The 22,809-nt window shown below is 47.6% G+C and overlaps 1 protein-coding gene across 10 annotated transcripts; it reads left to right on the forward strand.

Moving 5' to 3' along the window:
- The first annotated feature begins 1,921 nt into the window (after positions 1-1,921).
- Positions 1,922-18,347, forward strand: LOC141747623 (uncharacterized). 10 transcript variants are annotated; one of them, XM_074598189.1, is made up of 6 exons: positions 9,378-9,791; positions 11,919-11,992; positions 13,463-13,567; positions 14,284-14,399; positions 14,782-14,908; positions 16,441-18,347. In XM_074598189.1, exon 6 carries the CDS (start codon positions 16,541-16,543, stop codon positions 17,714-17,716), a length of 1,176 nt encoding a protein of 391 aa, XP_074454290.1. In that variant the 5' UTR covers positions 9,378-9,791; positions 11,919-11,992; positions 13,463-13,567; positions 14,284-14,399; positions 14,782-14,908; positions 16,441-16,540; the 3' UTR covers positions 17,717-18,347. The 10 variants fall into 10 exon arrangements, with proteins under 10 accessions (XP_074454295.1, XP_074454291.1, XP_074454293.1 ...); XM_074598190.1 differs by lacking the exon at positions 9,378-9,791 and adding an exon at positions 2,096-2,114 and having other exon boundaries at positions 11,919-13,567; XM_074598186.1 differs by having other exon boundaries at positions 10,634-13,567.
- Positions 18,348-22,809: the final 4,462 nt, after the last annotated feature.

Here is a 22,809-nt window from a genome sequence, read left to right on the forward strand (position 1 = left end):
TCGTGTTAGAGAGGTGAACTACCAGACATCCGCTGTTCACCCCGACCCTATTTTTTATGATTTTTGTAGTATTGCTGTTGGAGATCAAGAAGAATAAAAGGGAAAGTCTGTCTTCCCTTATAAAACTAGAAGTAAATGCATAACACAGCTTAATTGAAATTACTGACTTCCCCAGATAAGCTGGATGTAAGTAGATCAACAGTGATCTGGTTAATATAGAAAAATGACTTGCGATATCCAGTGCCCACAGATGAGAGCAGTGAGGATGGAGTGGCACCACACCAAGGGCGAATCTCTGTGGGGAAAAGAGACTGTGTAGATTTGGTGCTGACACAATAAGGATAACTTGAGCAAAACCAAAATCCAGTAGTTCAGCCCTGGGCCAGGAGAAGAAGGGGATGAGGAACTGTTTTTAATAGCACCACCCCTGGGGTTTTGGTTCTTTGTGGAGTTTCTTGAGCAGTTCCCTGCCGTTCTGGACCTCGGTTGAAGGTGTGGGCTCAGTATGATCTTGAAAGTTGTAGAAGGAATTAAGTTATCTAAGAATATAAATGAAAATACAACAAATCCATTGAGCTGAGCCGAGCACTTTGTCCTTGAGTTCAGCTGGAAACCCGTAACATTTGAGGGACACGCTAGAGAAAGAGATTACTATTTAAGGAGCATCTGGAGAGATGGGCTTCAGCTGCCCTTTTCCCTATTTATGCTTATTAGAGATGAAATTGGAGTGCAGCATGATTAAATTCTGCATATAAAGAAGAGCTCCCACAAACAAGAAAACATAAGCAATGTGGGAAGAAACAGAACTGCAAAGAGAACGAGAGGAGCGAAACCGAACAGGATGCCAAACTGCAAAAGACATTTCAACAGCACCTAATTAAAATGGTTCACATTTGCAACCGACAGAAGGTAAAGACATTCATTAGGAAACAGGAGAAAAGGGGGAAAAAAAACATTAAAAGGAGGTATTTAGTCAATCACAGGAGATTGTGGAAAAATAGCAAGCTTGTGCAAAGGCCAGTTGCAGAAGGCGAAATGCGTGTAGAGTTGGGGGTAAGAGTGCTGTAAGACGTCATTCCCATTTGTCTTACAGCAGAACTGAAAGGCTCCAGCTGGTAATAATGAAAAATATCACGTGCAGCAGCCCCTGCCCACAGCGCCCGCAGCCTATGGGGAGCTGGCGCTCCCAACGTTCTGCGTTTAGCTCCGCGCAGCGATTCGAATAAGATCACATAGCAACCAGCCCAGGGCTGAGAAATCAACCCAGTTCTCCCAGGTCCCACTCCAATAACTTAATCGCAAGATTATCTTCCAGCTTCTCTTGTTAATTAATGTGTCTTCATCTTTTGGCTTTAGAAGCCACAGACACAGCAGTAACGGCTGAGGCTGAAAATTCAGCATGATACCTTTGTTAGCAGGATGAACTAATAGCACTTTTTCTCCTGTGACACCTTTCAAAACCTGACATGCTCACCACTGGGTTCATCTGGTTTCAGGTGCGTAGCAGAGCAGCACCAGCTTAAAAGTGGAATAATCATGACAAATGAGTCCTCAGCCATCTTTCAAAGAGACAAAATAAAACCTTCGCTTGAGTGACAAAAATACAGAAGATGAAAAAAACAACAAGAAGAAGCTACGCTACGCTTTGCCTGTCTCTGTCTAAGCAAAATCATTTTAATAATTGGTGAACATGGCATGAAAAATAGTGGATAACATTTGAAAGGGAAAAAGGCTGTCATGTAGCCTGTCTGAGAATGAAAAGGGGAAGGTGTTTTTCCTTCTTGTGGCAGAGCCTTCGCTTTCATAAGGAGGTGGCTAGGTGAAAACTGAGCTTTCTCGCTCGAGAGAGGCTGATTTATGTGTACACAAGAAATCTCACTGTTCGGAGATAAGACACCTAAGTGCTTTGTTAATGATGAATGACGGAGCGGCAGTCAGAGCTGTAGGAAGGAGCTCTTCATTAAGTAAATCAGGAGCTGTCAGAGGCCTTTGGTAACCCACCCGTCTAGATGCTGCCTGAGATCCAGCCGCCCTCTCCTCGTCCACCCATGATGCTACACGGAGGTGCCATAAATCGCTCGTACAGTCCATGAAGAATTACCCTCAGACCAAAGGTGCGTTTTAAACCATCCCATGTTGAGGGGGCAGGGGGTTGTTTGTTTTTCCCTTCTGCCTGGATAGGTCTAAAATAATTAGCCCCATGTCGGTGGATGGCAGTCAGCAGGGACGTCTTATTCCTCCTAACCCCCAGAGCTGGGGCTGGAAGTCCTGCTCAGGCCAGCCCAGGTTTCTCTCTCACCTTTGGTGTGTTTGTGGTTTGGCTGTGAGGACCAAGGCCAGGCAGCAGCCTTGTTCCTAGCCCTGACACAGAGAAATGAGCACGTGTCACAAAAGGGCAGGTGGCCCAGGTATGTGGCTGTAGTCATTGTCCCCTCCATAGCATCATTTCTACAGGGGCAACAAGAGGGGGAAGAGCAGGATTCGCCCCCCTCCGGGGACCGCCTCCTTCCCAGGGATGTGACTGATGAGCCTGGCAGCCTCTGAACAAATATTTCTGATGCAGAGAATTTGCTTGTCAGCTTGGAGGGGCCCCGAGAGGAAATTTCCAAAGCAGATCTGTCGGAGAAAATGACACCGCACAAGGAAGCCCTCCTTAGGAGGAATGTCTTCAGAAGATGTGGTGTGTTTGAAAATAGGATGCTTCTGTGTGTTCCTGTAGATGAGTTAAAATTCAGGCAACCGTGGCTGAATTTTTAATCTGTGAGCTGTAGCAGATGAAGCACAAGGAGGCAGTGATTCATTTTTTCACCTTCCCTCATGCTTCCTGGGTCAGTCCGACCTTTTTGTTTTGTTTTGTTTTGTTTTTTTCCCAGATCAGAAATGTCTCTTTTGGCCTGAGATAACTCGCTGTGTTCTGCCTTGTCCAGATTACAAACAGGGGAATTTTTGTGCATCTGGATGTTTGTGTAACTGCCTAACACTGTGAAACCCTATCTCAGCTGAAACCTCTTAGCTCCACTGTTAGATAAAAAGCAATTAACAGTAACCATAACCAGAAACACTTTCAGCGTGAGGACAGGCAGCAAATGGCAAATAGATGCATCAACAAATCTGTTTTTGCCTTGTACTTTGCTGTTTGCAGTCACTGGGTCATTAATTTTTATACGGGTATCATGTACTTATAAGCGATTTGGGAATCTTGAAGTTATTGCCTATGACAGTGGCTTTGATTGCGTTGGCTGCTCTGCGTTGCTTGTGATCCTTTGCTTTAAAAGTCACCCACAAGGACACAGCAGCGAGAATCTCACCCCCAGGGCAGTCCCGGGGACCCAAAGGCACCCAGGCTGCGCCCTGATTGCTCCTCACACTTGTTGAATCTCTCCCATATGTTTCCTCTAATTGAGGCTGGGTTTGTAACGCCGTTTCCCCTCTTGAAAGCTCATCAGCATGCACGCTTCGTAGGTGTTGTTCAGCTAGCTCTTCTAAGTAGCGGTATTTTATCCCGTCAAATATGAAATTGGCTCAGGTCAGAAATTTTGTGCTGAGCTAGACAATCTTTGTGAATTTCACTAATTAAATCTAGGACAGATAACCAATAGATTCTTCAGCTGAACAAGAATAACTATTTTAACCTCTTTTTCCAGGTGTTTTCTGATCGCTTTACATTTTCTGATTCATTAGCTCAAGTTTCAGTTCTTGGGAGAAAAAAAAAAAAGTAGGACAACTTACATTTTACTTGGCAAGTTGATCGTTTTAGGTAAAGTAAGGTTTACTTTCTGTGTGAGGTCACAGAGGCACTCATAGAGTATCTCTGTGTAAGATGATGTGAAGAACGTGAGCTGGATTCAGGCAAGTGATGTTTTTTCATCGGAGTAGCTGCAGCGTTTCAAAAAAGCAAATACAGAGACGTCAAGAATGAGATTGCCTGTTACCACACTCTGCACTGGAGCAGTGCTTCAGTTATCAGTTATTTTTAAACTCTCTCTCCTGGTTTGTTTGGCGTTCTCCTGTACCTCCAGATAATCTATCTGCCATTACCTGTTTAGTTTTATTACATTCTGTTCCCTTCTGCACTCGTTCAGGACTTCATTTGCTCCCATCTTGCAGACAGTTTAAAATGTTAAGCTTGTTTTCCTACCAGATGGAGAACTGACGCCTCTATTTCAGGTAAATGTTTTGTGATATCTCCCTGGTGTAAGAAGATGATACAGCGCTTGTTACACTTCAGGTCCAGAAGGCTGCTAAACGCAAATCGAACCAGACCTTTTGTGCCTCATAGGTTAGAGGGGTTTTGCTGGGACGTTTGTGTGTTTAATCTAAGTTGGGTGTCCTTCTGGTGCAGCCAGTAGCTGTGGGCAATGCAAAGGGATTTTGCTGGTGAGGTTCAGCCTGGAACGCTGTGATGATGGCAAGAACCTTGCCAGTACTGCCACGGCCACCTCTTACGGGTGGGATGGTACAGATTCAGAAAGGCTCTTATGGAGTATTTGCAGGGCTGAAGGCAAAGTGTCTTTTCTGCCCCGAGCGTGCCCGGTCCCACACAACCATCTTCATTCCAAGTTTCTCTCTCATGGGAGGTGACAGACTGCAGTGGCTAAAAAATGGCCAATCTGGGCTCAATAGCTGCCAACGGGTGAGGGGGTTTTATATCCTGCCTCTTCCTGGGAATTATGACAAATAAAACTAAAAAGGAGCCAAATGAAAAGGCATTCATGCAAACGGACAGAGACAGACATGCGGGTTACCCCAGCCATGACCAAAACATTCAGGGCAGGGGGTTTCTTCCCCTTGAATCATAGAACGGTTCGGGTTGGAAGGGACGTTAAAGATCATCTAGTTCCAACCCCCTGCCCTGGGCAGGGACACCTCCCACCACACCAGGCTGCTCAAAGCCCCATCCAGCCTGGCCTTGAACACCTCCAGGGAATGATGTGACCTTCGTGAAGACAGTCCCCAGCACAGTCCTGCAAGTGGGGGCATGCATGCCAGCAGAGATGTGAGAGGCACCCGTTCTGGTGGCAAGGGACTGTCTCCACTGATCGAGCTGTGGTCCAGTAATTCACCTAACGAGAGTTTGCACACATAGGAGAGAAGAGAGTGCAGGTGTTTCTGTAGTTTTTCCTTTTTTTTTTTTCCTTGCTTCCCTTACAAAGGGTAAGTCTCTGCTGCACAAGTTTCCCGACAGCGGAATGCAAGCAGGCTGCCTGTCTTATCTCCATTTGCCCCCTTCTGTGCAAACGCTTTAGTCACTTCCCTGCAAATTTAATGTTTTTTCAACTACTGACGTGCTCCTCTTCCCTGCTCTGCAATTATGAACCGACGTGCTGATGTTTTAAGTACGACGTTTTGTTTTAAAATGTGCAACATCCAAATTTACAAAAAAAAAAAAAAAAAAAAAAAAAGATAAAAAAAGACAGCTCCCTCCCCAAATTCTCTGTGATGCTAATTATAGAAATCTCCGCTCTCCAGTAGAAATGTTAGTCAACAGAAGGTTCGGCTCTTTTCAAGGGCTGGAGCTTTGGAAAAATATACTGAGGATGGTGCATCCAGCTGGGAGATATAACAGGTACGTGCCAGAGGTGAACACTGAGAGTCTGGAAACGCAAAGAGACTTTGGGGTCTGCCTGTCCCCTTCCTCCCCCAACACCTCAAACGCTGCATTGTTGGTTGCTCTTCATTTTTAAACCATCTAACAGTCTGCTGTCAAGACACATGTGTTGTTTTCATAGAGTTGGCACCAGAAGTTATTTTTTTTTTTTACAGCTCAATGTCGAGAAGGGTAACAAATATTCCGGGTTTGCTCTGAGATTGTTACAGGAGGAGTTCCTGCATTGTACATCATGAAGGCAAAGCTCTTCCGTCAGGGTTTCAGCCTGATGATGTTTCTGGCTGTTAGGGTGAGACCCCAGACTCTGTCCCCATCAGGGCTTAGCATACATTTGCGAAGTCATTCTGGCGCTTTTTTTTAAATTAGGGAATCTTATTTACATTCTGCATTCTCTTCTTGCACAAGAAAGCTGGAGGCATTTTTTTTTCTTCTAATGCATTTTAGAGGTGATCTGACATTTTGTAATGGCTCTCAGGTATGTGTAATCCAGCCTGTTCAGTGTCTGCGTTTTCCAAAATAACACTGGAAAATTATTTGGGTTCCTGCTTTTTTTGGACAATCATTACTCTCACTTTTTCCAGGTTGACCTATAAATGTCCATATGCTGCAGGGTATTTGCAGTAGGTGTAGGTTCCTTTGGAGACGGTCTTGTGTGGGAGACAATATGACAGCTCATCTGCATAGCACAGGCATCATACCCCTGACTTGATTTAGCAGAGAGTCCTGGATCTGGAGGCTTCTCCCATAGAGCCTGGATATTTAGGGGATTGCTCACATACGCTGCGCGCTCACGCAGCCTTGTGCAGTCTTTTTTCTGTGGGCAGCTCACACAGAATCACAGAATCACAGAATGGCCGGGGTTGGAAGGGACCTCTGGAGATCATCTAGTCCAACCCCCTGCCAGAGCAGGGTCACCCAGAGCAGGTGGCACAGGAACGCGTCCAGGCGGGTTTGGAATGTCTCCAGAGACGGAGACTCCACCACCTCTCTGGGCAGCCTGTGCCAGGGCTCTGCCACCCTCAGGGTAAAGAAGTTCTTCCTCATATTGAGATGGAACTTCCTATGCTCCAGTTTGTGCCCATTGCCTCTTGTCCTGTTGCCAGGCACCACTGAGAAGAGCCTGGCCCCATCCTCCTGACACCCACTCTTTCAGTATTTATAAGTGTTGATAAGGTCCCCCCTCAGCCGTCTTTTTTCCAGACTGAAGAGACCCAAATCCCTCAGCCTTTCTTCATGAGAGAGGTGTTCCAGTCCCCTCAGCATCTTGGTAGCCCTTTGCTGTCCCCTCTCCAGCAGTTCCCTGTCCTTCTTGAACCGGGGAGCCCAGAACTGGACACAGTACTCCAGGTGCGGCCTCACCAGGGCAGAGCAGAGGGGGAGGATGACCTCCCTCGACCTGCTGGCCACACTCTTCTTGATGCCCCCCAGGATGCCCTTGGCCTTCTTGGCCACAAGGGCACATTGCTGGCTCATGGTCATCCTGTTGTCCCCCAGGACTACCAGGTCTCTTTTCACAGAGCTGCTCAGCCAGTTTGAGAATAAATCACAGCGTGCAACAGGCGTGGCAGAGCCCGGACTGGGGGCACGACCTCTGCTCTTGGAGCTCCACACTGCACCCAGACATCCATCCTGCGTTGTTAAAAACTCTGTGTTAACGTACAGCCGGAAGATTTTATGTGAAAAACTGTGGTGACGTGTATAACAGCAGTGATGAAGGCTGTACTGATAAACTGGTGGAACTGACATCCCCAGGAGAGCGTTCAAATGCCACGACTTTTATCAGGAACAAGTTGTCCTTAGAATTGCTGAACCTATGTCAGACTCTCGGAGTCGGGAGGGGGGAGGGGAGTAATCTTGAGCAGCTGGGATGCAGGTTGTAAGCACGAAATTGGGATGAGGTGCAGGAAAAAGATCTGTGTCACACCGTGCCTCAGCGTCCCTTACCCTGTTACACTTGCTTGCCAATGATTTTCACCCAGCAGCTAAGGAATTTGTGGGCCTTTAAGTGTTGTTTTAAAGATGTTTGGACAACAAATACCCTTCCCATCTCACGGGTGTGTTTCAGAGGAGGACCGAGCAGTTGGGCTGGAACACATACTGGATATAGGACATTTCTCTTCGTTTTGGGATCTTTTATGCTCTGACAAGGTGTTTTCCATGGCTAAGGATCCTACAGAACAGCCTGTGAGTGTGGCGGTGCCATCTCCTGTTGGGTTTTTTGTGTCTAGCGGGACCCCTGTGGGCAGAAGCTGCTCTCTGGAGTACTCAGCCCCATGGAGGGACGTGGCATGGGCTCACCGGCTGTGCCAGGACAGGGGACATCAGTGCCATGCGGGGCTGCGATGGACGAGTGATGCCCGTCAGGCATACTGGGGGAGCAGTAGGCGTGCTGGTACCTTTTGCCATCAGGTTTTCTGGGCCTGTGTACAGGGTGCCAATGGGGTGTTTGCCCTGGGTGTCAGTCAGAGACAGCTGTGGAAAGGCGACCCCATCTCCGGGTGTGTCAGCCACACTGAGGGGCTGTAGCAGGAGCTGGACTCTGGCTGTCAGTCCTACTGGGGGGGTGACAATGGCTGGTCTCCGAGTGACATTCTCACTGGGGGTGGTTGTGTCAGCCTCACAGGAGTGTGACGGGTCAGGGGCCAGGGGTGGTTCCCACAGCGTGTCACTCGTGTTGGGGGTTGGAGCAGGCGTTGGTCCCTGGCTGTGTCAGTCACACTGGTGTGTGTGACAGCGGGGCAGTCTCAGAGTCTCAGTTACACTGGGAGAGCAATGAGGCTGGTTCCTGACAGTGTCAGTCACACGGCGGGTGTGCCAGGGGTGGTCCCTGCTGGTGTCAGTCACACTGGGGGTGTGACAGGGGCGGTCCCTGCTGGTGTCAGTCACAGTGGGGGTGTGACAGGGGCGGTCCCTGACAGTGTCAGTCATGCTGCGGGTGTGACAGGGGCAGTCCCTGCTGGTGTCAGTCACAGTGGGGGTGTGACAGTGTGACAGGGGCGGTCTGCCTGTGTCCATCCTACTGAGGGTGTAACGACAGCTGGCCTCCAGATGTCAGTCACAGTGGAGGTGTGATGGGGGCTGGTGTCTGGCTGTTTCAGTCAAACTGGGGGAATACCAGGGACTGGTGTCTGGGTGTCAGTCACACGGGGGGGGTGACAGGGGCTGGTCCACGACTGTGTCATTCCCACCGCGGGGGGGTGGGGGTGTGTGAGGGGCCAGCCTCTGGCGGTGTCAGTCACATCGGAGGTGTGACAGGGGAGGTCCCTGGTAGTGTCAGTCACACCGGGGGGGTGACAGGGGAGGTCCCTGGTGGTGGCAGTGACATTGGAGGTGTGACAGGAGTATGTCACACACACAAAGGGTTGTGTCAGTCATACAGCTGTGTCAGTCATACAGGGGCCAGTCTCCTGCTGCGAAAGTCCCGCCGGGGGTGCGACCGGGGCCGGTCCCTCAGTGTCAGTCTCCTGGGAGTGTGACAGTCCCCTGAGGGTGTGACAGGGGCCGGTCTCTGGAGGTGTGACAGGGGCCGGTCCCTCAGTGTCAGTCCCCTGAGGGTGTGACAGGGGCCGGTCTCTGGAGGTGTGGCGAGGGCCGGTCTCCGCCTCTGCCGCTCACAGGAGGGTTCGAGGCGCGGAGGCCGGGCTCGGTCCCCCGGGGGCGGGAGTGGGCTGCGCCGGGCCGCCCTTCGGGCTGCGGCCGCCGATTGGCGGCGGGAGCTGTCCGTCAGGCCGGGGGCCGGGAGCGGGGTGTTTACCCCTCCCTACAGAGGGTCCTGCCACAAGATGGCGGCCGCCGGCTGGGCTGTATTTGCCGCTGGCGTCGCCCGGCGCGGTGAGGGGCCGCGGCGGCCTCCGCTCCCCCCGCGGGGCTGGGGCCGCCGCCGCCGCCGGGGGGCAGCGAACGGCCCGGCTCGGCCCCGCCGGTGAGGGAGTGCGGGCGGCGGGGGCTGCTGCGGGGAAGGCCGGGCCTGGCCGGGCCGCGGGTGGTGTGAGGTTCTCGCCCGCCCATCGCCCTTCTGCCTGTGGGGAGAGACTCCCTCCGCGGGGTTTTGGGGTGGCTGGAGTGAAGCGCCGTGTTTCAGGCAAGAGCTGCTCTCTCCGTTTCCTTTTTATTCAAAAAAAGGGTCTCCCAGAGAGTGCGTGTTTTCCCAGGGCACCGCTAAAAATGTCTCACGCCACATCAGGTACTCCAGTAAAATTCCTTTATGTTGAATGGTTATTTGAGCGGATTATCAAATGCTTTGCTGGGTCAACCTGTTAATCCAAGAGTTACAATAAAAACAAATTAGTACAGGTCAAGGCTGTTGAGAGAGCTACTCAGCAGGTAGAGATTTCTCCTTTAACTCCTTAATGAGCTTGTGTATGTGTTTTGTGGGCTTTCAAAACTAAGTGTATATAAGGTATATGTGCAGGTGAGAGATGCATCTCCTCTAAACCCATAGCCTGTCAATGCAGAAAGCCATAGGGTATGAATCTTCTTGCATTTGCACCTTCAGCCCTGCACCAGATGGGTCGGGTTGTTGGTTTGCAGGCTCCTTTACAGTCTGGCACGTCCAGCACTTGGATTGAGCTGTCAGAGTTGGGCTGGGGATGTTTGCAAAATCAGACAATGGTTTTGCATAGAAATTTGCTGACAGTCTTAAGTTGACACATGGCGCAGGAAAACGCAGGTTGGAGATACCAAAGCAAACCAGAAAGTTATCACTTGAGCAGTCTGCTTTTTGCTGTCCTTGCTTAGTTTCTTCCTGTTAATTGGTCCACGTTCTTTACAGCCTGACTCTAGATTTTGTAACTGTGGCTGACTTTGGCTGTAGTTGCTTTCTCAATGTGCTCGTTTCTTCCGAGTGCCCGGTTTATGAGATGCCAGTTGACTGGGACCCAAAGACCTAGAAGATCCTGGCAAGCTTCACAGCAAAAAAGGATTTGCTTCACAGCAAAAAAGGAGCTGGCTAGAGATAGTGGAGCAATTCCTTGCTCCAGGTGATTTGGGAGAGGAAAGCATTATTGATCCTGAACCTTCTTTCAGTCTCACTCTCAGCAGGGAACTACTGGAGCATTGGATGTTTCTCTGTGGCTGTACCGTGTTGCATGTGGTGTAATCAGCTTTGGTAGGAGAACACTTGCTGTTGGGTGCTGTGGTGGTGGTCTTGCAAAATTCAGTATCTCTAACAGTAAATGGTCTAAACTAAGACTATTGCTAGTCTTTCACCAGAGTTCAGTGTGCTAAAGGGAGCCCGTCTTTCCCCTGGGGACTGAAAAGTTCAAGCTTCAGCCAAATATCAGTTAAGTGTCTCTGAATTTAGCCCCTACTTAAAACTTGCGGGGGGTTTTTGTTTTCTGTAGAAGAGCCTGAAGCTCTCAGATGTTTAAAGTGTTTATGGCAGTCCTAAAACAAAGTAGCCAGATGTCAGTGGAGAAACCTATATGGCCAATAAAAATTCAAATCTGATGGGATGTGATTTTAAACCCTTAATAATAATAAAAAAAAAGTTTGCACTTTATACGGAATTTTAGTGGAAACATGGGAGTGTAGAGTCTAATCCTTTAAAAAAAAAATAAAATTAAAAATTACTCCAGAGCAGATCTAACTGACAAATAGATTCCAGATGCTCATCTGTCCTGACAGACTCTTTGCATTTAAAACACATAAAAGTGAGGTAGCAAAAATAAAAGGAAGGATTTGGGATCCATATATGTGTGTTGGGAATATAAATGTAGGACAGGTACAAAGCACCAATAATGTAATTTTAATAGGAATCATATATTGTAAAGAGATAGGTATTTCACTTATTTTTCTGCCTCCTCTTTGAGGATTACAGCTTATTTTTTGTGTGTCCTGGAATAACTCATCAAGGCTGATGGGAAAGGCTTAGAATGCATAATTTAATGAAATCAGGTGCTTATAAATACAACGCATGAAATAGAAGGCAGAGTACATTTTAAATACCTCAGTATTAGATGGAAAAAATAAAATATGTGAAACTTGATAGAGCTAAGTATATTTGTCGGAAGACCATACAGTATGATACAAGACCTCTTATTTTTGTTTTTTGTTTTAAGGTAGAAGGGAAACATCAGTAGAGTGGCCTGCTCTTCATTACTGGAAGCAAGAGGTTAATTTTGGGACTGTGCTCATGAATTGTGAAGACACAGTGCACTGAATAGAGTTGCCCTGGGTCCTCGATCTAACCCATGAGACACTATTTGGAGGGTTCTGCTTTATTTATTAGTGCTAAAGTATTTTCAATTAACTGACGTCTTAAATGCTAACTTTGCCTGGCAGATAATGAAATTCTTGTTTCTTTTCTAAGGAAGCTGAGGTGGAAGAAGGCAATCGTGAGACATCACAGGAATTTGTACTGCCTGTCTCTACAATTACTAACAAGTAAGCACTATATGATACCGTGGGATGGAGGTGGACTTGGTTTCTGTTAATGACAGTTGTCGTGCAGGTGAGGAACACTCAGGCGATTCCAGACAAACCTCAGAAAGGATGGCCTGCAAAGCCAGCCTGCAGCTGGAGGTGGAGGAAGATTGCTCACCACCTTCTAGTCCTGGGTGGCCCCTGCTAGACCTTTGTCTGACAAGAAATCCATATAGAACTGCAGTGCAAAGGAGACCTTTGAAACTTACTACCAGAAGTGTAATTCAACCAATCCAGCAACTTTGACCTGCAGCGTGAAGAATGCTTTTCCTTTTGAGGTTCAGAAGGGATAAGTGAGGGTGATGAAAACATCATTCTTATTGATGCTTTTGAGGAGGAGGATCTGGAGCATCTGGAGATGCTTTGATCATTTCCTCCATGATCCTCTATGAGGAACACCATGGTTTGCTAGCATTATGCCCTTCCTTGGAATGCTGCCATTGTATCGGGTTGAAGTCAAAAGAGATGTGCAGTTGTTGGGTATGGTCAGGACTAGCTGGACTCATCTGGGCATCTGTGCTTGTAAGATTGGCATGTTAAATAAGAGCTTTTGAGCTCACGTGGTTTCTAAGTTATGGTGGCTTTGTCTGTATTATCACCACCCTCTGGTGCTGGTTTTGCAGAAGTGCCGCTGTTGGGCTGCACAGCCGACTTGGCCAGAACGACTCATCCATCTCTTCTCTCCATACATCCTCCCATCTTTTAATGCATTAGTTGTAATAAACCATGATTTGGATTTTTTAAAAAAATGGCATCATCATCATCTGCACCCCATGTAAACGTGCTTGGCTGTGCAGATATTGGTGCCGTATGTGATTGCATATGACTAGAATTTTCCTTATGAGTACTGATGAGTGAGGGGGAGGGTCACGTGCTTGTCTTCCATAAGGGACGTGGAAGGGGTACGTGATTCCGTGCGTCTTGGATTTAGATGGAAGAAAGCCGTTACCCTGCCCAGCTACTGCATTGCAGTAAGAAATGTCTAAGAATTTTAAGTTCAGAAAAATGACAATAAAAATAATGAAAATCTCCTGAGGTTTTTTTGCTAGTTTGTGAGAGTTGGAATGATGGTTCTTTCTCTGCGAGGTTCACCACACTAAGCAGCATGCGGGTTTCTCATGGATTCAAGGACTGTCATTAAAGGAATGCTGCTAATTTATTTTTTAACTGCCTAATCTGAAGAAACTGAACTGCCGCTTACTGTGCTCTCAAAAGTAGCTCGCTTTTCCGTGTGGAAGGAGTAGGTACGTTTCTTTTCCTCACCCTGAACTCATAGCTGAGTAGTTTCTGGTTTCATGTTTATTTTTAGAGAGATCTGTGAGATCACAAAAATGTAGAACTTAGGGCATTCTTATATACCCTGTTTGCGTGCTGGCAATGTACGCTCTTGTTCATTTTTAATTTCAGTTCTGTGTTTGCTGTTAATTGCAGAAGCCTATTTCCAAAACCTGTAGGGATTTTGTTAAGAAAAGACAGCAAGATGATAGTGGTCCAGCGTGCAACATAACCGCAGCGTTAACAGCGGGAGCAATCTCGGTGAGATTACATGGGGAGAGTAGTTTTGACTGCAGGGAGGGCAGAATGGGTCAGTACGATTGACGGGGGGGACAAATGCAGAGCGCTGAGGGGACTGGGTCAGGGACCACTGGTTGTAGTGGAACAGAAGCTGTTGGCAGGTTCCCAACGGGGACTGGACTTGGGACGGTTCCTGCTGAAGAGTTATGTGAGTGATGGGAGTGTAAAAATGGACGTGTGGGAATGAAGCGTGTTGACAAGGAGTGTGAAAAGGAGGGAGGGCTGCAGAACCTCGGGAGAAGGGGAAGTCTTCCAGAAATGGTGGAAATTTCTACTTCAAATTGCTGTTGGGATGGTTCAGCCTGGAGATGAAAAGACTCCAGGGAGATCTTATAGTGGCCTTCCAGTACCTAAAGGGGGCCTACAGGAAGAATGGGGAGGGACTCTTTATCAGGGAGTGTAATGATAGGACGAGGGGCAACAGTTTCAAACTGAAAGAGGGGAGATTTAGATTGGATATCAGGAAGCAATTCTTTCCTGTGAGGGTGGTGAGGCACTGGAACAGGTTGCCCAGAGAAGCTGTGGCTGCCCCATCCCTGGAGGTGTTCAAGGCCAGGCTGGATGGGGCTTTGAGCAGCCTGGTCTGGTGGGAGGTGTCCCTGCCCAGGGCAGGGGGGTTGGAACTAGGTGATGTTCAAGGTCCCTTCCAACCCGAACCGTTCTGTGATTCTATGAAGGGCACCCGCTGGCTTTCATCCAGCGCTTGACCCACCTGGATGTTCCTCCGCACCTCCCGGAGCCGGAATGGGGGGAGGAGGGGGTCCCAGCGCCCCCCCAGCCGGACCCACCCCAGGTCAGCGCCGCCGGAGCCGGGGCTGGCGCGGGGGAATGGGCTGCCCGGGTCCCGCCCCGCTGCTGGCAGCCGCCGGCCGCTGCGGGCCTCGCCGCGCCGGGCTGCGATTGCGCCGCCGCCGCCGGGGGGCCTCCGCGCCGGCGCAAGGGGCTGCGCGGTGGCGGCGGGGCCGAGGGCCGCGGCGAGGGAGACCCGCAGGTAGGGCGGGAGGCGGCGGGGGGGACCGGTCCCTGCTGCGGCGGGGCGGGCGCGGCACCGGCGGCTGCGGCGTGGGATTTTCCCACGGGGAAAAGTTTAGGGTTTCGTTCTGCCTGGGGAAAAGAAAAAAAATATCTTTTTTATCTATTTATATTAATTTTATTTTTTTTTAATTATTTTTCAGCCCGCATTGCGATTTATATATTCCCACCCAGCCGTGGAAACCGGACGGGCCTTTGTTGGGGAGTTTTCTTAAGCCAAGCAGTGCCAGCCTCCCTTGAAAAGTTTTTTTTCTTCAACAAAGGGAATAGGTGAGTTCCCCGAGCCGGCGGGGCGCTGCCGGAGGTGCGCAGCCCCTGCCGGGAGGTGAGGAATAGTTCCAGTTCTCATGCACGCGTTAGTAAATTGATGGGAACGGCCCGAAGTTGGGGGGTGACTTGAGCCAGTCTGTTCCAGGCAGTGACTAATGGAGACGACTAATTCAGGCTTGTTTTCTGTATCACTGCAGAAGAAAGCACAGCTTGTGTCTCAAATGAAGCTGAGATGTGAATAAGACCTTTCACTTAATGCACATCGCCCTAGTGCCTTTATAACTGTTTAAACCTACTGAAACTGAATCGACAAGCTTTATGTATGTGTGGAAATACAGAAATATGTACATTTTTATGTATATATGCTTTTATATATCTATATGCTTATATTTGGAGAAGTCTTACCCAGACAAAAGCAGTTAAAAGGAAGTGAAGAAACAGCAGGAGTAAAGGGAATATGAAAAGTGGGTGTGAAGGAGAAGGTGGGGGTCAGAGGAGCAGCCGAGATACCCATCAGGATGGGAAAAATGCAATTTCTGAGCTTAGAGTAGCGATTCAGTGTGAATGCAGGTTTAAACCAGGTGAGTGAAAGCTCCCTGTGGAGCTGCTGTCAACAGAGGCTGCTGGGACAAATCTAGAAAACCTCTTGTGAACCCATGCTTTGGTGTGGCATAAATGAAAGCATCTTCTTCGCAAGAAAGTCTGTGACTCAGGCAGGTGTTTCTGACCAACTGTGATTGCTCGTATTTTCTGCTAGCAAGGCTGGTCTGCAAAGGGAGTTTACCCAGAGAATTTGAAGTCTGTTCCAGTGGGCCAGCTCTGGAGGCCAGCTAGCTGTGCTTTGAAGCCTGGGAGGACAATTGATAAGCTTTTTGGATAGCTCTTTTATGTCCTTCCTTGCGTGTGTCCTTTTTGCATGGTGTTAGCTGGTAGTGGCACAGGGACCCCAAATGTCCTCAAGACAGTTAAAATAGTGCTGGTCAGGATGGGAGGCCAAAGGCACTCCTGAGCTCTCCAGACCCCCCTTCCGTACGTTACTTCTGAGTTTGGCTGTTTGACTGACACAGTTTCTGGGTCTCATTGCGTTATCTAACTAGTTTCTGAAAGGAAACACCTTGTGACTGGTGCTCCTAGTTCATATTTAGCAAGGTCAAAACAAGGATTACACGTGAATCCTCGGAAAAAGACCTGTGGTGGTGGCAGCTATGGTATGGGACTTTGCCTAAAGCGTTTGCACACCAGAGTTCTGAAGATATCTCGTCTTTAGGTGGATTTAAAATTGAACTTATTTATCAATTTATATTTGTAGTAAAGGCTGAGTTATGATAGAGGATTTAACTTCATTAAATGTAGTCTTTCTGTATTTTGTATGCTGAATGTATATTTTCTACATATATAATAGTCAATGATTGTATTTCTCTTACTGCATAACTAATAGTCTGTCCCATTCTTTTAATCGGGGAAAAATCTTCACTGTGATAATTTTATCTTATGCTAATATCAGAAAAAATCACTGATGTTTTATTTTCTAGGGAGGACTGTAAAGAGAACTGAAAATGAGATGGACTCACCATGAAAGACCTGAAGCTCTTGGTATCCACATCATGGACGAGCTGCAGATGAACACAGCGCATGCCTCAGAGGATGGACACGAACGTGGACTGGGACTCTGAGAATAACATTTGTGACACAGGTGAGAAGCACTCAAATTATTCCAGAAAGACTACTAAGGTGGGCCACACAGCTAGCCTCCAGAAGGAGGTAGATATGAATTACTCGCAGACATGCAGTCCTCGTTGCAACTCTGCTGGACCTTCAGGTAAGCAGGAGCTTCCTGCAGAGTTGCGGTGTGAAGACAAAGAAACCTATGAGACCTACTACCAGAAACGAGGTGAGAGTACAGCTGGGGCATTTGTTCCCTCCAGTACCAGCTTTGACCTGCAGTGTCAAGATAAAGATTTAGAGCACTGTTCCTCTGAGCAGTCCAAGAAACCACGGCGACGACTACGTGATGATAATGAAAACACCGTTCTTGCTGATGTGTTTGATGAGGAGCCGGAGCATGTCTCTGAGGAAGCTTTGCCATATCGATGCAAGAAGTGTGGTTCCTCTTTCCATGGTGTGAGTGAGCTGCAGGAACATAAGCGAACTCACCTTGTGGAAAACTCATACCGATGTCCCGTCTGTGCCAAAGAGTTCTTCCGCGCGGCAAATTTGCGGATGCACAAGCTCATTCATTCTAGTGACAGGCCACACAAATGTCCAGAGTGTGACAAGGGTTTCATTCGCACAGCTGATGTCTGGAGGCACCTACGCAATGTGCACAAGATCGAGCGCTCCATGGTGATCTTGGGAAACGGCATGGCTAGGAACCCGTGGTCGATACTGCACCGTGACCAGCACACTGTTGAGTATACTGATCAGCCTTGTGCCGAAAACCAAAAGGCTGAGGAAGACGACTGTAAACCTTATGCCTGTCCAACGTGCGGCAAAAGTTTTGATAAGCCTAACCTGCTTTCCAAACACAAGGTGATCCACCGGCAAGACAAGCCCTATAAGTGTCAGGAATGTGGCATGGCGTTTGTCCAGCTGCTCAGGCTGAAAAGACACCAGCAGACTCACTCTGGGGAGCGCCCCTTCTATTGCGAGGAATGTGGAGGGACGTTCACCCGGCTGGCATCGCTCCAGCGGCATCACCGCATCCATACGGGAGAGAAGCCCTACTCTTGCAGTTACTGTGGTCATTCCTTCACTGAGTCAGGTACCCTACGGAGGCATGAGCGTACACACAAATTGGACAAATCTTAATTCTTAAGCTCACTTGTGATTGTGGTCTCCTGGTGTAGAGTCTTACCTGAATGAGGCCTGCTCAGTTGGGCTGGAGAAAGCACTCAACTGCATGCGCTCTGGCCAGTCCAGACCCACTTCCCAGCGGTGGCTGATAGGGAACACTACATCATGGCAATCTTTGGAACCTCTACTTGTACAGATTGCACTAACTGGCTTTGTATGAAAAAATAACCTAATTACCACTGAGTAATGAAATGTGAGACTTGTGAAGACTGAAGTCATTCACGTGTGCTAGCACTGTCCCAATTCGCTGAACTGATGATGCATCAGCTTGAACTTTTTGCAAGGGTGCGTGGGGTGTGAGACTTCTCTCTGTAGCCTTGGTCACTGAATAAATTGGCCCTGCCCTCTGGAGTGTGATGGCTCTTTGGCACTGGGTTTGGAGATCTGTTGTTGCAGGTCTTTGCTAAGTCAGAACAGTCCAGAGTTGTCCCACTATCCCTTCTCTCCTTGCATTCTGCTGAGTTTTTCTTTCCAGTACTTTTTTTATTTGGAGGGGAAGTATCATGTTGGTTATTTAAAAGAAAAAACAAAAACAACAAACAACCACAAACCAGTTCCTTAATAAACTCAACAGTTACCATCTGTATTTCATAAGTGTTTCTATCCAAGGGAATACCAATCCCTTTTCTGTGATTAGCTGAATGTCTGTTAATAATGGAAAGAGTGTTTTATTTTCACTATGACGGTGCATGTTCTTGGGGTGAGGGATTTGGGTACATTTTTGTCTCTGATGAAACTGTGCACTCTAAATCTGTCCAGCTGAGTGTTACAGTAGTGAATGTTTGAGAACACAAAATTCAAAGAGCAGGAGAAAGACCAAATTTAAGCCACTTTTGCTACTCATTGCATAGGAGTTGTCTTCATTTAAATGTTATCACATACAACTACTGGAGAGAGTCCAGTGGAGGGCTACAATGATGATCAAGGGAATGAAGCACCTCTTATGAGGAAGGGCTGAGAGACCTGGGTCTGTTTACGCTGGAGAAGACTGAGAGGGGATCTCGAAGCTTATAAATATCTAAAGGGTGGGTGTCAAGAGGATGGGGTCAGACTCTTCTCAGTGTGCCCGGTGACAGGACAAGGGGCAACGGGCACAAGCTCGAACACAGGAAATTCTGTCTCAACGTGAGGAAAAACTTCTTTACTTTGAGGGAGATATTCAAAACTCGCCTGGATGCGTTCCTGTCCAGCCTGCTCTAGGTGACTCTGCTTTGGCAGGGGGGTTCCTGGATCTCCAAAGGTCCCTTCCAACCCCTACAATTCTGTGATTCTGCGATAAGGAAGCTTCTCATAACAAAACTGTGTTTTGTGTTCAGTGGCATGTCTGAGTACTGCCCAAAGTGTCTGCTAGACTCTTCGCTTTGATTTAGATTCAAATGTTTAGTGAAGAAGAAATTCCCTAAAAACGAGCCCTGCAGACTCAGGCAGCTGCTGCCAAATACCCGAAGGCTGTAACTTCCAAAGAAGTATGTATTGCCTCAGTTGTGGCAGTGGGGTTTTTAACTTTGAAACTTAATAATGACACTTAATCTAGTGTTAACCACTGTGGTAGAAGCGTGCAGTTTGTCCTTAAGTGGCAGCCCTGATTTCCTTTCCGTGTCAGAAAGCTTTGCTTCCTTTCCCCTGACAGCTGCCGTAATTTCACTTATTTCTTTCTAATGCATTCCACCTTTTCAGCAGGAAGTTGTGCAGCAGCGTGAAAGTAAAGCTTCAGGATAACGTACCTTTGCGTTTACTACCAGGCTATTGAAAGTAAAGCACAGATTGTGCTGTTTGTTTGCATATTTCATAGAGTAGAAAATGACTGTTGCATTCCCCTGGATTTCTGTGCAGTTACGAAGTCCAAGCTCCGTGTCTCAGAACTTGGGCTAAACGTGATGCTGTTTATGGGTGACGGCTGCTCAGCACCTTCCACCCATGCAACAGCTGAGCAGGTGTTTTACAGTTGTGGGTTCTGTAGTGTTCGATGTGGGGTCCTTAGCTCAGGTCAAGCTGAACCACTGTCCTCGGCAACACTTCGGCTTGATCGTGAATGGGAGATTAATTCTCCCAACCTCACTAATGGGTCGTTTTAGTTTCATTCCTCAAAGAAGTCTCCATATTAGGGAACTGATCAGCATCCCATCTCTTAGGGATGTGTTATGTTGTCTCTGAAATTGTGTACTTTTTGTTATGCACATTATCTTTGCCGGGATGGCTCTGGACCCTGCACTACAGCTGTAAGTGAGACTTCTCCAAATTCTCCTCTGCAGGTAGTTCCAATACAGTTTTAGGTTTCTGAAGGGCTTTTGATGTGGCCCCTTAGCAAAGGGTTGATCTTACCTGAGGGCTGCTTAGCCTCTCTATGAGGAAACATCTTCACGTGATAAAAATCCTCTCTGAAAGGGGATCATGGATAAATGATCTGCAGAGAGAGGTCATGCAGGGACTGTGCTGTTCAACACAGTTTGAAGTGACCTAGAGAGAGGGCAGATAGCAAGGTGACAAAACCATTCCAGAAGCTACCATGCCTGAAGCTTCCACCCTCGTCTTCCAAACCCATTTTGAAGTTGTCAGCTAGAGTCTTCCCTTTTCTGCATTCGGCTTCTCCCTGGGGTGTGCAGTGCTCTTGCCGTAGGGGGTTTTAATATCCAATTAAACTGCACCACTGTGTACACCTTTATGTTGTGTGACTGTTCTGCTTAGACAGTCGTGGTAATTGGGAACATCTAGTTAGTCTGCTTTTTGGTGTTCGCAATTGGTAGAATTTGTACCTGTAAGAGCATAATGGTGAAACTGTTTTGAACAAAGGTCTGTTTAATGGGAAGAGTAAATGGTTGGTGAAATTAAAACTACTAGGCTTAACTAAAGGGTTATTAAAATGATACTTGCCTGGAAGGTTGACTTGCATATAAAGTGCTTGGATGTGTGAAAGGAGTAATTAAAATGTGTGATGATTTCTGGGAAAAGCGTGTTGAACACTCTTCAAAGAAACTTCTGCTAACTCCTGTGCAAGTTACAGGAAATCCCTTAGAGTTTAATTTAACCCAGAGATTGTCACTTCTGCACTTTACATCCTTAGCTATATTAAAGGGTTTGGAAGTCTCTCCTAGGCCCCTCACAGGGTCAGTCTGAGTTGCTGACAGCCTACAATAGACATAGCCAGTCACGGTATCTAGCTAGTGAGCAAACACACCTGCTCTAAAGCATTGCTTCATTAGAGAGGTTTTGAAGTGTGTGGTTTCAGCAGAAGTAATTTTTCTTTGTTCAGAGTAGCTGGTGTATCTGTTAGCTCATTTATGTCTTCAAAGGCCATGGAAGAACCCGTTCCCTCTGATGCTGTGCTGTGCAGAGGACTCGCTCACAGGCCCTCAATGCCAGGGCATTACGGGAAGCACTTGGAGCTGGAGCTCTGACCTAGGCAGGGGATTGCGGTTGTGTGAGTACTTTTGATCGCTGGACAGTGTTTGTGAACAGTGGAACGTAGCAATACCCTTTGCTCTTTGCCAGTTTTCCTGTCCCCTCACTATATCGCTTTTGCCCAACTCGTTTCCATCACAGGAAAATTGTCTCAAGACTAAGAAGTTAGAATAGCTCCAGCACTGGAGACTCCTGGCCCTCACTGACCTGGAATCACTGGCCAGTCCTTGGCAGCTACGCTACTGTTTTCTTACTTTGTTAACACAGGTGTTGCATGGTAAATACGCCTGTACTTGTGGAGTGTAGATACAGCACCTTGCGCAAAGGAAAATCTGCTACTGTACAGTCTTTCTGCTCCTCTGCATACCATCCTCCTCCTCTTACACTATGTGCCTTCCTCTGGCATGGAGGAGCCTGAAGCAGGAGTCTTTGATATAAACAGGGAGCAGTAAGCAGTCCATCATTTGTCAATTAATCCGAGCAGAAGGCATTGAAATCTCTGGGGCAGGCAGTTCTTATTTAAAGTGATGAGCTTCATCATGTGATGACCTGCCTCTGATCTTGTAAAGTTTCTGTTGGCTTAAGGAGCCCTACCGTGGTTTTCCTCCTTCCAGACTGAAAACAAACAGGGGCTGAGATCTCATCAACAGAACGGCAGATAAATAGCATTTCACTAGGATTTCTACTGGAAGTAGAAAGGAAAACTGAAAACTATGTGTTTATTTTGGTGATCCCAGCTGTGTCTGATGCTTTGAGAAGTTAAAAAATTGTGGGCCTGTGCAAGGCTGGAGTCATCTTAGAAGAGCAACCGCTGAATGGGAGCTATCCCATGAAGCAGGTAATAAATGCCTCTGCTCCAGAGGACAGCCCTCCTGTAAATTCACTGTCGGGTGACTGTGCTGCTGAGCTCCTCCCTGCTACGTGAGAATGTGTGTTTTCCAGAGGAGGATATGCTCAAATGAATGTGCTCAGGCAGTTCATGTAATGGCTTTCCTCTTGTTTATCTGCTAGAAGAAAGCATCAGAGCTATCAACTCCTTTTCTCATTAAGGATTTTATCTTAATTGTTGCCTACGTGCTTCAAATCTCAAAGCAGGAGTGGTGGTTTGTTCTGAGCCTGTCTGTTTCTGTACAAGCTACCAGCACACATCTTGTTGGCTGCAAGAGGCTCTTAAGGAATAGGTTCCTGGGCTCATAACCACGCACAGGTGACGGGAAGGTAGCCTAGCCACCAGCTTGCTATTCAGCAGCTATTCCTGTTAACTGCCTGGCATGTCTTAAAAAGAAACATCTTCCTCGATGCGAGGGTGTTCTTTGAGCGTGGTAAGTTTTACCCCAAGAATCCACATGTTTTGCTGGCCTGCTTGCCCAGCCTCCATTTTTCTGCCTGGAAGGGACTGTGCTAATTTTCTTCCTCAATACTTTAACCATTGTTGCTGCTCCTGAAAATACCTCTGGTGGTGTCGGCAGGGATGGTTTCATGACTTCACTGCGTTCTTTTGGATTACTTGGTGGATTGACAGCAATTTAGAAAGAGGAGTTACTAAAACCTGAGGTGTCGGCAGTTGTTAAAAGATTTGGTCTGAAGAATTTTGCTTGGTAAGTGATGCGAGTGATGGATGACTTATTTTCAGGGAACTGGGAGAAGGT

The sequence above is a fragment of the Larus michahellis genome, chromosome 8, assembly GCF_964199755.1.
Source record: "Larus michahellis chromosome 8, bLarMic1.1, whole genome shotgun sequence".
Classification (NCBI taxonomy): domain Eukaryota; kingdom Metazoa; phylum Chordata; class Aves; order Charadriiformes; family Laridae; genus Larus; species Larus michahellis.

Coding starts and splice junctions, on each gene's coding strand:
- LOC141747623 (XM_074598194.1), top strand. CDS start 16,541: ATGCCTCAGAGGATGGACACGAACGTGGACTGGGACTCTGAGAATAAC.